Genomic DNA, 14,986 nt, shown 5'->3' with positions numbered 1-14,986 from the left:
GAGAGAGAGAGAGAGAGAGATAGGTAGACATAAAGAAACATTGATCATAGAACATCAAATTCGAGTGAACGACATTATAACATCACACCTCCAAACATTTGATCATATATAAATATTTCGATGCCGTCAGGTGTGATCATTTGTCCCGGGCAACTTTGTATCTTAAATGGATCTCCTTCACAAGGACATAAATCTAGTTTTGTTGACTGGCATGTACGGTACTCTATTTTAATTTTGTCACACTGAGAGAAAGATGCTTGAAAAGGAGTCCATACATTACTGACTCCGGCATACGTACAAAAATCTATCTGCGTTATACTAGAGCAACTGACTTCGGGCCTAGAAAGAAAAGGAAAATAAATGTCGAAATAAATAAACATATAGCAGAAAGCTTAACGAAAATAGTGAAGAAAAAAAAAGGAAGTTTATAACAATAACAACAATATTTCAATAATGCTAATAAAAACTACTGCAACGATGGACTATCTCTATATTCATTCGAAAAGAGACGGCTCTCAAATTCAAATACTCACACACATGCTGAAATATACACTTTACTACTAATCAGTTCAACCCAAGCATCGATCTCAAATTTTATGAAAATATGATCAATCATAACACATCTACCCCGTTGCAGGACGAGACAACCCTATTACATAGAAACAGTGCATTCTAGTCAGTGTAGACAAATATAAGATAGAAATATACAGAAAGGCATCGGCAGTGCAAATGATGTGATAAATACTGCAGAAAATATATTCAATAACATAATTGTACAAACTTTCAGCAATCAAATATTACAACATAACATAACTAATATAATCCAAATTACACGAATGAGAATACATCATCCTAACATCCTAAACTGGAAAATATTCTATAACATAAACTACAAGACCAGCTGTAAAGCACAAGTAAGAAACTTGCTTTCTAATTACAAACTCGTCAAAAGCTTTTCCGAATTACTCTCGAAAAATCGAGCAAAACGGAAGGGACGCATCTTTAACCTAGACCACTTTAATACATTCCGTAAGACATCAGAAAACACTTGTATCGCTACAGATGGTGTGATACTTGAGAACCGCACTGGCTGTCACTGTGAAAGGAGATGAAGCTTATATGCCTGTCTACGTCTGTGCAATCTCATTAACATAGCAAGAAAATTTGACCTTAATTTAAAAAAAAATTTTAATGTAATTCTATAACGCGTTTACTTTGAATTCTATTGTTCTCTGTGGAAATGTTCACTTTAATCACATGAAACAGTAGACGTAATTACATGTAGACAGAATGAACGATATTTTTATTATTTAAAACTTCAATTTAACTAGTTACTTATGTTATTACTATTACCATTATAGTCTGTTATATATATGAGAATTACGATTTATGAATAATGTTAGTAAAAAAATGTACATGAATAAGGATTACGTAAGATCTAATTGAAGAAGTGAACCATGGTGTGCGTAGGTGTTGCGATTAATTTCTGAATTTGGTGAGAGCACTACACACGGTTGCGTACGCAGTGAGAGCTAGCAGTACCTTCATGGGGCAGTGTGTCGAGTGACATTACTGTGTTTATTTCGCAAGTGTAAAATTTGTGATTTTGTGATCGTATGCATGATGTCATGGACAGAAACAAAGAGCCAACTTTAAATAATTTTGCGTTGAACTTGAGAAATCTGCTACAAAGACATTGAGCATGCTTCAGCAAGTTTACGGTGACGAGGCGATGGGTCATACGCAATGTTTCGAGTGGTGCTTCAAAAGCGGAAAATCGTCCCTGGAAGACGATGAGTGATTTGGAAGTCCTGTCACAAGCGTCACCCTCGGAAATGTGGAATTGTGCATCGAGAATTCGTCCCCCAGAGCCATACTGTTAATTGGGAGTTCTACTGCGACATTTTGAAGCGTCTGAGGGAGGAAATTCGGTGAAAGTGCGAAGAATTGGATCCTTCACGCGGAGAGTGCACCCAGTCGCCGGGCTCTCCTCACAATATTCATAAAATTTTAGGACCTGTGGATTTACATCTTTTCCCCCGAATATGAAAATTCACCTCAAATGTCGCGTTTTAACTCTGTTATCAAAATCCAGAGCGAATCGCAGAAGGCCCTCGACTCGATTGCGAAGAACGACTTCTAGGCCAGATTCCATAAGTGGCAGGAACACTGGGACCGGTGTTTTGCTGCGCAAGGTAACTATTTCGAAGGAGATGATGTTAAAATTTTGGTGAATAAATTATTTTTATTGGACACAGGGCGTTTAGGAACCTTTCGATACCACCTCATACATCATGAAATGTAGGTGACAATGCACAAAAATTGTGCAACTCAGAGTTCATCTTCCTCTCATCCACTTTGTGGGTGAATTTAGAGCTCACGAAGGAGTCTCTGTGTTGCCACTTGAACTGCTAGAAAATTCTGCAAAATCGTCTTTAAATTACCAAATAGATTCAAGCATCTTTTATCTGGAACACGAGAACTATGAATTGAAGTTTGCTTTTCGGGTGACAATTTACTAACAGATCTGTTCAATAGAGATTTGCTACAACATAAATCAATGTGTTGTTCTGTTTGTATATGTGTAATTAAAATATATATATATTACACAAGTACATGAAAATGCATCTACATTAAGATTTATCCTGACCTTCATCAATATATTCTTTTTTTCACTTGAATTCATTGCACTGTAGTAATTGAATATTACGTAATTTCCGATACAAAAAGGATACACCTAAATTGGATTACAACTGACGTTAGTACAAAAATATCTTAGAGTATAAAAGTGTGGCGAGTAAGAGAAAAAGAACAAAAGAAACATTAATGTTTATCATGATGAAGTAAATACTCACGAAGTTTTATTAAAAGCAAACTGTTTTACTTGATCTAGATTGACTACGTTGCGACACAATAGCTGAGCCATCGTCACTTTTCTGATCTCTGCAAGCTGGTCTGAAAGGGGGTAAAATAAAGGTTAGCAAAAATAATAGAACAATGAACTACAAAGAAAAAAAAATAAAACTACGGAGTATTTCACATTATTAAACAATACAAATATTGCATACAAAATGAAAGAATAATATTCGAATGAATGACTACCTGAGCAGAAGTAGTAAATGCATACATCGCCTCGATATCCGCAGAAATATCTAAAACACTCCAATGATGTCAACGACAATGACGAAAGCAAGAGTGAACTAGTTTGGGCATTCTTCGTGCGACACGTCTTTCCACAGTTCATCTTGACCGAGCTTGCACTCATGCTTCAACGTAGGCCACTGTTGGGTGTCTGGCATTTAGAATGTTACAAGGCGCACACTGCATTGTATCAGTTGGCAAATTCATTGACGGGAAAACAACTTTTATGGAGCGGGTAGTTGAATGATTTTCGATGAATTGGATCAATGTCGTATTGAGGTAACTTTAGTTAATTAAATAAAGTCAAACAATAATAATGAATAATTGGTAGCTTACTGGACTGGAATTCATTGACGTTCTCATAATAAAATCTGTCACCCTCTTTCAATGTAGAAAATTGATCTTCGAACTGTCTCATTAATGTTTGGCTGAGTTTCAGGTTAGGATCTTTTTTCTCAGTAAACATTCCACTTAAAAAATCAACGTCGAAGACACTTCTGCAATACATAAATAAGTATATAAATGAGAATTATGTATGCATGCATGTATGTCTTAGAAACACACATACACACAAATACACAAAGAGTTGGTTGGTTTTTTAGGAAGTCACTATCGTTAATACATCAAGAGTTAACATTTATTCAATAATGTTATTAACAAATAGTAACATATTTGAACACTGCCAATTTGTCGTTTGACTACGATAAAAAAAAATACATCTTACCTGGGGAAAATGTTTGTGATGAAGTAACGGAAGGAGCAAGTGAAGGAAGAGCAAGTGGAGAAATGAACTAAAAAGAAAGGAATTATGAATTCCTGATACAATACCTAACCTCGATTACTATGAAATTCCAACGAATTTTAAAGCGGATGGAAGTGTAAAAGCAAAGCGAGAAGAGTGAGAAAAAGGAGGGAAAATGAAATAAAGAGATGATGGAAAAGAGGAGGAGGTGTTTTATGACCAAAACAAAGAATGAGTTATGTGTATGAGGGGGAAATACCAGGGAGAAAATTATCGTGAAACGGAAAGGAAATGTAAATCCAATATACAAAAAGTGCGAGAGAGACAAAAAAGGGGGAGAGGGAGAAAGAAAGTAGAGAGAGAAAAAAAGAGAGAAAATATTGAAGTTATTAGTAATTGAAATTTGATTGGATATAAACAAAGAATTGAATATCTAGTTTCAATACACTGACATAACTTATTTACTCCTGTATTCACATGTAAAAACAGACTGTTATGTCATGTTTTCTAGTTTATGTGTGTAAAATATATAAAATTAAGGAAGGTGGCTATTATTAATGCAGATTTAATTTTGGTGAAACACTGGATGTATTGTTTGTTTATTTGTTTGCTTTTTACTGTGCATGAACATTTTGCAAGATTTTGGCAAAACTATTATGTGAGGAATAAACAATTTTAGCGATTTGGTATTGAAAACTTCTTCAGTAAATAGCGACTGAATTATCTGCGAGAATCCAACAGATCAGATATTTGAAAAAGACTATAATAGGATGTCGTAATTCTTCGTAAGACAAAGCTCACCTCTTCTTGGTTTCAGCAATTTTAGAATTGTTAATATATCATCACAGTTTATATTCCAAATATATTTGAAGAATGATGTGGTGCAACACCTTCTAACTGTATGAAAGTATACATATATTTTTAGAATCCTTTTTAAGTAGATATTAAGTGAACCATAAATAAGACTTTTTATATTATTTGATTACATGAAATACCTTAGATCGATAAACTAATGCGTTAGGGAAACATATCGCACTAAGGGACCACGAAATCTTGGTTGTTGTAGTTACATCGTGGAAAGAAAGAGATGAACATACTTTAAGAGAACGTAGATAAGATTGGCACAAACACTTTGTGTACTCTTGTGGACTCTTGGTTTAAAGATGCTCGGTGAAAACAATGTTGTTGCATACTATTCATATAAAATAAAATCACACCATTTTACTACATCCCCACTAGACATGAGTGGTTCTCAGCTAGAGCTCTTGCAGTCGATCAAAATGCTGGAACTCGATATAAGCGTAAGTCTCTTCTAGCAAAAGCATATCCTATGCACAGTTAGGATCGCATATCAAAAACTCGTCGAATCTGCCCAGAGATATCGCTCTTTGATATTTTACTGAAGGCAAAAGAGCCAGAAGTCCGCTAGGATGAAATACTAGGCAGATATGGCATTTTTACGCTTTGTACCATAAGAAATAATTTTGTCTCTACGTTAAGTGCATTTGCCTTTAGAAGTTACAAACATATTTTAAATAACCTAGAGTTCATATATATATATATATATATATATATATATATATATATATATATATATATATATATATATATATATATATATATATGAGAATAATATGATTTTCACTCACATGTACATTGTTTCTAAGAGTTGTCTTCCGTTAGTATCATGGTGTGGGAATGCTTTAAACGACATATTTGTAAGCGGGTTTATGATTGCCAGCCAAACGATGTATGGAGGTATTCCGTAAAAACGTGTATCTTGGGTTACAGTTGCCACTACATCGGAAAAGTTACAATTGTTTCGGAAAGCACAGGGTATTTTACTGAAAAATATAAGGCAAATAAAAATACCAAAAATATAAGAATTTATGAGAAAATATTATGCCCCCATAATGATAATAATACCTACTATTGGTACTTTAACACGCAATCTGAGGAGAGGCTGAGGATTAAATTGAGTTCAGTGATTTGTTGTTTCATATTTTATCAGAAAATAAAAGGATATCGTAACAAAATACCAGAAAATATTTAAGTAGCCTACCAGACAGCCACCAACTCTATAAGCATAATGCGGATAATCGGTGACTTATAAATGACAGACATACACACTCACGTGTATGCACACATATACATAAATCTATATACATAAATGTGTAATGATGTCTGTGTGTGCGTGTGTGTGTGTGTGTGTGTGTGTGTGTGTGTGTGTGTGTGTGTGTGTGTGTGTGTGTGTGTTTGGGGTTACTCTAACTCCTCCCACATCATCCAACAGATTTTAATGAATTTTGGCACATGCCCTGAAGTTCAAATAAGACTGGAATTTTTCGAAAACTCGATAATGCTTAGTTGGCATCGATTTTTGTGAGCTCAATCGGGCGTTTTAATGGAAATTCCCATTACGATGTTATTTTCCCTGCAGCTTTTGCATATTTTGTCCCATTTTGATGAAAATCGATGAGTGAGCGAGGCTTATGGAAAATTTTATATTTAGGTAAAGTTTATGGTCGGAGTCATGTAGTAGAATTAAAATTAAACTGGTGAAAGGCAGAAATCGTCAAAATTCACTCACAATAAAATAATAAACTGATTTTGAAGAAAATTGACCCATGAATAAAATTAAGCACTTCAACATATGAAACATCGATCTTTCATATAATGTATTAGGATTTAAAAATCAATGGGATATTTTCATATAAATGGTCGCATAGATTCTATTCTATGACATAACCTTAACACTTTTCTTTGGATTTTGCTGAGATTGGACACGCTGATCAATTTTGTACAGAGGGTGGCATTAAGAGGAGAGAAATAAACAAAAAAGGCGGCGAGCTAGCAGAAACGTTAGCACGCCGGGCGAAATGCTTAGCCGGGTGAATGCTTAGTTCAAATTCCGCCGAGGTCGACTTTGCCTTTCATCCTTTCGGAGTCGATTAAATAAGTACCAGTTATGCACTGAGGTCGATATAATCGACTTAATCCATATATCTGTCCTTGTTTCTCCTCTCTGTGTGTGGCCCCTTGTGAGCAGTAAAGAAATAAGAAATAAACAAGCATTATTTTCAACGAGTCGAGGTACACCCAAAACTTTGACTACGATTTCAGACGGTCCAGTATCTAGGAGCATGTCGAAAGCGTTAACCGATTAAAATCCCTGTCAAACCAGATATAACATCTTAATTGGTAATAGTTGGCACAGGGAACGTAGAAGATTTCAGTACAAGGTCAGAGGTGGAGTTAACTTCAACACAGAAAACACGAGCAACGCCAGGTCCAAGAGCTAGTACATACATATTCGGATTTATTTTACAGACCCCGGTGCGGGAAAAAATCTACCTACACTGCTGCAGATTAAATGTAGAATGGAAACTGACATACTTCCCAATTTCCAAACTAGCCTGTTCCAGCATTCCTTTGACAATATTTGTCATTTCAGTATCGTCATCCACTTTTGTTGCGTCTTTTATTATATCAATCAAATTTTCATTTGTATTTGGAGCAACTTGTACCGATTCTCTCAACATCGAAGCCACGACTAATTCATAGGCAAGTGAGAAAGAATGTGAAACCATAGGTAGCTTTTGGTTATCGTAAGTGCGGGTTCCAGTAGTCTTAGATTTAAGAGGAGTGTCGACACCGAGTAACATTGGTAAATATTCGTTGTAAGTAATATGTTGAAATATTCCAATCAGCAATTTCTTTGCTTCTTCCGAGGCGTTTTCGTAACCAAATTCGATCATTTTATCGACAAGTTTATTGTATTCACGAAGAAACACATGATATATTGCCATCAGTAAAGGGTTTTCACTGATAGTATCTCCAACTAGAAAACAGAAAAAGATGAGGTATCTTTATTAAACACAAAATTAAATTTTTTAGCGAAAAGAAATGTATGGATAAAACTAACTGGATCACATTTAGCATATTAATTACCATTATTTATTAGGCCAATGACGACTGAAATGCAGAAATTATCATCCTGCAGAATTTTATCTTAGTACTGGTAACCTTTGAATGAAAGCAAAATATTACCATTATTTTACTTGCATAACTTAAAGTGAAAGACGATGTTTCTTACTTCCTTTTAAGCCAATATCTTTTTATCAGACTCTGGCATCTAATCAAGGTCACATCAATTTTAAGGACAAAGCGAGTAAAAAACGGGATGTTAATACATTTCACGTGAGTATAAGTTGCAAAGTACTAGGGAATACCTACAATCAAGAATCGAAACCGAGCTGTACATAATAATGTGTCTTAATAGATCACTACAGTCAACTGAGTTTCTTATACGTCTTTGTGTTCACAAGAAACTTCCATTAATCAGATAGAAGTAGATAATTGATAAGAGATGTTGTGTATGCCATTAGCAATAGCATTAGCAATTTAAGCAAAGAAGATTGACAATAAATTATTATTTGTGTAAATATACGGTCAATACTTATTACATAAACATAAGCAGAACTTACATATTACCAGATACTACACATCGAAAATCTATACGATAACCAATTACACCAAAGCTACCACTACTTCAAGATGATATGTTGTATCTAAAGTTTAGGTTACTATAGGAATTTTACTATAGGTTACTATAGGAATTTTAACTAAATATTTCAGAAAAGTATGTTTAATCAAACTTACAGTAAATCAGATATATACTGCCACTTATATTAGATTTAACTTATATTTATAATATCTAATTAGTATTTATACTTATTTAGTATATGAAGCCCGAAAAATTGCATTATACCAGAAATTTTGATCTATTCAAATATATGAATATCTTTAATATATAAGCAATTATCAATAATTACTATAAACCTAATGATAGTTCCTAAATATCCATTTTGATGCATGCACATTTCTATCTTAGCATTTACGAGACGTCTTCTAGAAAATAATATAAAATACAGCTCTTCTAAACAAAGAAAGCAGAAAGAGTTCCCAGGTTTATTAGCAGTAGTCTTGCTTATAATTTCCCACTCCACAGAAAAAACTTTTTTCTTATCCTTTAAATCCCAAATAAATGTATTAGGGCTAGTAGAAGAAGACCTGTTTCTATTAATAAAGGTGTAAATATGGTAAGAAATGCGTTTTTTTAATATAATTCTGCGTGGCTCCTATATAAATGTAATTTTTACTCTCAGAAATTATCTTACAAAAATTCTTAAATAAGCATTCACTTTTAAGCTTGCAATCAGGGAAAGTATTTTCTTTATTACTCATATTATTACTGTTTGTTATCGTTACAGATTAGATATTTACTGTTTGTAGTTTTATTTACATTCAAAAGGTTGGGGTGAGATTTTACTAGAGTAGTTTTCCCTTCGTACGTTAAATGTCCAAATTATACTTTCCTCGCTAACGTTTATTCGATTGGTATTAATCCTATGGCGTTTACTACCTTTACAGTGATTATAAAACAATATAATTTTCTTTCGTTGATCGAGGATATAATCTGGTATAAATTATTAGATACAGAATGACCAATTCTAAAAAGCCTAGGGTTAATAATATCATTTTGTAAAATGTTTGGAAAAAAGTTTATATAAATTACCGACCAAATTACCTTTAATTTGTTTAGCGAATGGAACAATAAACCAAATAGTTTCGTTCTTGTTAGAAGATGTATTATAACCTCTACCTCTCCGACCATTTTTGGATATATAAGGTGTTTGTTTTTTTATCTTATTATTCCTACTCCCGATAGTACGAGAATGATTAAAACAACGAAGTAGTACGTTGTTTCTAATATTTCTCATATTTTGTCTTTGATTCTTAATATTCGCATATTTAATATTTTTCAATTTAGTCTTATTCTTATTTCCGGTTATTAGTTTTAAATCCATGTTAGCATGGGGAAATATTTATGTTGTTGGAAGTGCTAATATTTACACACACACACACACACACACACAGACACACACACACACACACACACACACACACACGCACATACACACACACATACACACACACGCACACACACACTCACACAGGTACGTGCATGTTTACAGACTTCTATAACGTTTATAAGGTGATTCACGTTCTGTTTTATATATATTTAAATAAACTTTATGTAACTTAAAACAGTCTTATCAATGAAATTATCTGCCAAAGGGTATCTTACCTCCCTTAAATTTATTTCCTGCTTGTGGAAGAAATCCTGAATTCAGATTAAACTTCCCTGAAATTTTAAAAAATATTTTCGCTTTTGTATTTGCTTTGCAATATATTATATTAACGTAATGACCTCCGCCCCCCCCCAAAAAAAAAACACAAAAAAGAACAAGTATTAGATGCTGACTTCGATAAATTAATGGCTGTCTGTTGATCAGGTCTTAATTTATCATTCGAAGGAATTGTGAATCTAAGGTTGGATAGGTCATATAAAAAGGTAATATTTTGAATGAGGCTATGAAATCCCCGTTGACTAAATTGTTTTATTGCCGCTTACAATAATATGTACTCCACCTACATCACGTATTCATATACATTTGAAAATGATAGATAGATATGCAGATAACTCGATAGATATGTAGATCTTTGTAATCTGAGAAAAAGGATTACTCACCGTCAGCGTTCATTAAGTTTGTTTCTAAATGCGTATCATGAAACATAAAAGAAGCATCAATTACATGGGTGACGTCATTTATACCATGATTGATACCTGTACAGAAGATAAAACATGAATAAAATAAAATAAATTGAAACAATGAAAAGATATCATAATTAAGAAATTATTTCTGCATTATAGTGTAGGTTGTCCATGATTTCTGATAGAAATTTATAGTATTACGGAGTGAGAGCGCTAAGCAGTGATATATATTAATACAATGTTATTAACAGTTCGATTAAGCTAATATCACATTCAGTAATAACATTGTATTACTACTTATCATAGCTTAGCACTCTTAGCCCGTAATTTAATTACGATGAGCCCTCGATTTGCGCTTCCAGCCGACGGATGTTGACTGGAAAAACATAAAAGAGATTATCTTTCTTATCAGCTCGCAGCGTCACTGTACGGTTTCTATGACTGAAAAAAAGTTAACTACTCCGAAATGCTTTCATCTCACAGCCTGGACAGGTGGTGCTGCGAGCTGATTTACACCATATGTCTACAGTGAGAAATTTTCTCCATGACGAAACACAGTGAATGGCTTGTTTACAAGTCAGAAAGTGTTTGTAGAATATTCGAACTGGTAATAACATTGCAGAAAGTTATAGATATCTAAACATTGTGACTTTTATGGTCAGATTAAAATACCTAAAGAAAGATCTGGTTGCTTTGAAACTCAAAGGATTGTTTTCAGCACAAAACAAACGATATAGACAGGTATGTCTTTGCATCTGTTCAAGGTCAATTTCCAGAAAAACAGCAGATTCCCTCGCTATTAGATCTCTGGTCAGCGGTAAATTCTAAACAATTCAAACAGAATTTTACTTCTCAGTTGACACCACCACGAGCAACGAAACGGTGAATTCCTGTTACACATGTGTCAGGAATTTTTGTCTGGTGTTAGATTTTGACAGTGTAAAACATAGCATGATTGACATATGTTAGGTATTAACTCTGTAATATTCTTCTCATCGTATCACTTAAAATGTTAAGTGAGGCCAGAGATGCACGTCGATTTAAATGGAAGGGGATAATTTGAATACTGATAGTTATTTATTAATCCCTTGAAGAACTGAACTTCTGCATGAGTTTATTCATAGAAGATTTAACCATTTAGTATGGCATGAAATCTAAAGCACCTATATGGTTGTACATGGAGTAGAGTATGGTCGGATCGAGGTTTTGTGGATAGCTAAATTATCCCTTTATGACTGTCCTCTATTATTTAAAACTAGTCATATAAACTTTTTAGAAAGATTATAGATGGAAATATAATCGATTACATGTACATGTGTCGGTTGTGTTGATTTCGTCAATTTCTTTCAGATGAAATGCAAAGACCTACATGGTAAAGATGGGAGTTCAACTTAGAACTGAAATAAATGAATCTAAATACTATGATGCATTTAATTCAATGCTCAACCTTCGTTGTGATTTTGTCTAAAACCATTTTGTAAATGAAAAGAAAGAACTTTTGACTTACCACCCTCACAGCTGATATTATTTGTGAGAAGTGGTCGAAAGTAAGGCATACACGGAGAGCAATTACGTCCATCATGTGGATCATTGGTAGCAATACCGAGACAGCTGAAATTTCAAAAGGAGAATGTAATGAACAATTTGAAATATTTAAGAGCTAATTTTATCAGCTAATTTTATCAGCTAATTTTATACAAAAAAGTTTATATCAATAATAATACAATTTATATACGCTTTTGGCTACCATAATTTAGGAGGGCAAGAAAGGATAAATAGATAGAGCGGGCGTTGATTCTAGATCACGATATGTCCATTTTCTTCGGTAACTTCGATTGATTTTCTTTATGCCTTACTTAGAGAATTTTCATGGATATTTATAAATGAGAAGCCACCAAAACTGAAGACACAGCTGGAGTCCCATATTTCATTTCTTATGTGAATATATCAACATATAATGTGATATGCATGTATATTAAAAAATAAAGTTGTGATGATAAATTGTAGATTCACAATCTGTGATCGAAGTAAACCCAAGAAAATATCCATCTGTCAAGGTAGTTCTGTCATTTTGTCTCTTTCTTGTTCTCACTTATGTCCGAATTATTTGTTGTTTGTGCATATATTTGTATATGTATGCCTACACAGATATACACACACAAACACGCACACTAACATACACACACAACACACACACACACACACACACATATATATATATATATATATATATGTGCGTATGCATATTTGAGGGGGAATGTGTGTTCGTATGTATTTATGTATGTTTGTAGGTAGGTATGAAAGGATTTATAAATAAGTTGCACATTTTAAATGCTCAGGACAAAATATAACCAACTTGCTAATTGTGGTTAATTCTTTTAAATAAAAAGTAATCGATAAACTACTTACCTGTCGCAGCATACTTCAGCTAAAAGAGAAGATGAGAAATAAAAGGAATTTTAGAAATAAATTTTGCAATAAATTATGTGTATTTTCATTATTACAAATTTACTGAAGACCTGAAATAGTTAAGATTCAAATCTACTTCTAATTGCACTTTAAAGAGAAGCTTAAATCCGTACTGCTGTCTAATGAACTAGTTCGTGAGCTTCCAACGCTACCATAGTTTCCAACGCTCAGTCTTCTTATTCTTTGTTAAAGTACTTGCAGTTTGGTGAACTGGGAATATTCCGTTTGAAGTGTCCTGACATATATATACATACATACATACATATATATATATATATATATATATATATATATATATATATATATATATATATATATATATATATATATATATATATATATATATATATATATATATATATATATATATATATATATATATATATATATATATATATATATATATATATATATATATACATCTTGTTACAAGATCATAAATCAGGAGAAGAGTATACTCCATAAAATATAGAGCTGTTGTTTATTTTTGTATGTGTAACATAATACGTTACACACACAAATATATATATATATATAAATATATATATATATATATATATATATATATATATATATATATATATATATATTCATTATATTTATATATACATTCCATTTATTTGTCATCACTAAAGTAGTTTTCAACAATGCTGAATCCGCGATCTCTGGCTGCGATACAAATAGGCAGGAAAAGGGGACACGATCAGTAATATCTTTAGAGAGAAAAACAACTGAAAGAAGAAAATAGTTCAGAAATTTAAGAATGAAGAATGTTATTTTGTTACCTGTATCATTTCTACGAGTTTGAAACATATCGAACATGAGAAGCTTTCCGAAAATGGCAAAAAGATGTGTTGCATCACTTTCTGTGCCATCATGACAGGGGAACAATGACAGACTTATATTTCGAAGTAACATTAAACGGAATCCATAAAGATTCATGAAGGGAAGTTTTCCAGTTCCACCTGAAGGGAAGAAGCATACGGAAAATGTAGTCAAATCAGCTTAGCAATGGTTATATATGCCAATCACTTCATGCATCAGAGCTTATAAGTGAGTACTTATATTAGGCAACTTTATTAATTTTATAATCCTGATAATAATAATAATAATAATAATAATAATAATAATAATAATAATAATAATAATAATAATAATAATAATAATAATAATAATAATAATAATAATAATAACAACAACAACAACGACAATAATAATAATAATAATAATCCTTTCTACTGAAATTTTGGAAGAGGGGAGTAGTTGATTACATCGACCCCGGCGGAATTTGAACTCAAAACATATAGATGGACGAAATGCCGCTAAGTATTTCACCCTGCGTGCTCACGATTCTGCCACCTCGGCACCTTTATTGCTATTATTATTATTATTATTATTATTATTATTATTATTATTATTATCATTATATCATTATTGTTATTGTTGTTAATAATAATAATAATAATAATAATAATAATTTAAAACCATTTTTGGTTTATATGTGTGTGTGCGTGGGTGTGCGTGTGTATATATATGTGTGTGTGTGTGTGTGTGTGTGTGTGTGTGTGTGTGTGTGTGTGTGTGTGTGTGTGTGTGTGTATGGAGAGAATGAGAGAGAGAGAGATTATTAAATATTTCTTTCACGTACCAGTTGGAAAGTAATTCAATTGTCTGCTATATGGTGAATTACTGCTGCCAGCGCCTTCCACGGCAAGATTATTACACCTGCCATTTAGTGAATGCGTGTTCTGTGTCGAACAATTTGTGACACTGGTGTAATTACAGGCATTTTTGAAACTAGGAAAGAATAACCGAAAGGAAAAGAAATTATTGGTCATTTTCAAATTTATGTATTTACAATACGTTCATATAATTTTCAGTATTTTTGTGTGTAAATATTTTTGGTATGAAAATAGCATCAATATCCAGATCATCGCCGACGCAAGCCAAAGTGTGTTGTTTACTACTCGACATTGAAAAGAGCAGGTTAATTTAAAGATGTATCGTAGATAAAA

The 14,986-nt window shown here is 32.8% G+C and overlaps 1 protein-coding gene across 1 annotated transcript; it reads right to left on the bottom strand.

Moving 5' to 3' along the window:
- LOC149131697 (heme peroxidase 2-like) lies at window positions 1-14,761 on the bottom strand. The gene is made up of 11 exons (XM_089337854.1): window positions 14,620-14,761; window positions 13,757-13,936; window positions 12,912-12,930; window positions 12,010-12,113; window positions 10,479-10,574; window positions 10,035-10,091; window positions 7,280-7,724; window positions 5,533-5,727; window positions 3,478-3,638; window positions 2,856-2,955; window positions 1-339 (listed from the first exon to the last, which is right to left on the bottom strand). The coding sequence occupies exons 2-11, from the start codon at window positions 13,911-13,913 to the stop codon at window positions 75-77; spliced, it is 1,599 nt and encodes a 532-aa protein (XP_089193980.1). The 5' UTR covers window positions 13,914-13,936; window positions 14,620-14,761; the 3' UTR covers window positions 1-74.
- Window positions 14,762-14,986: the final 225 nt, after the last annotated feature.

Source organism: Octopus bimaculoides, chromosome 20 (assembly GCF_046866305.1).
Source record: "Octopus bimaculoides isolate indiv1 chromosome 20, ASM4686630v1, whole genome shotgun sequence".
Lineage (NCBI taxonomy): Eukaryota > Metazoa > Mollusca > Cephalopoda > Octopoda > Octopodidae > Octopus > Octopus bimaculoides.
This window is presented reverse-complemented; position numbering and strand designations above follow the sequence as displayed.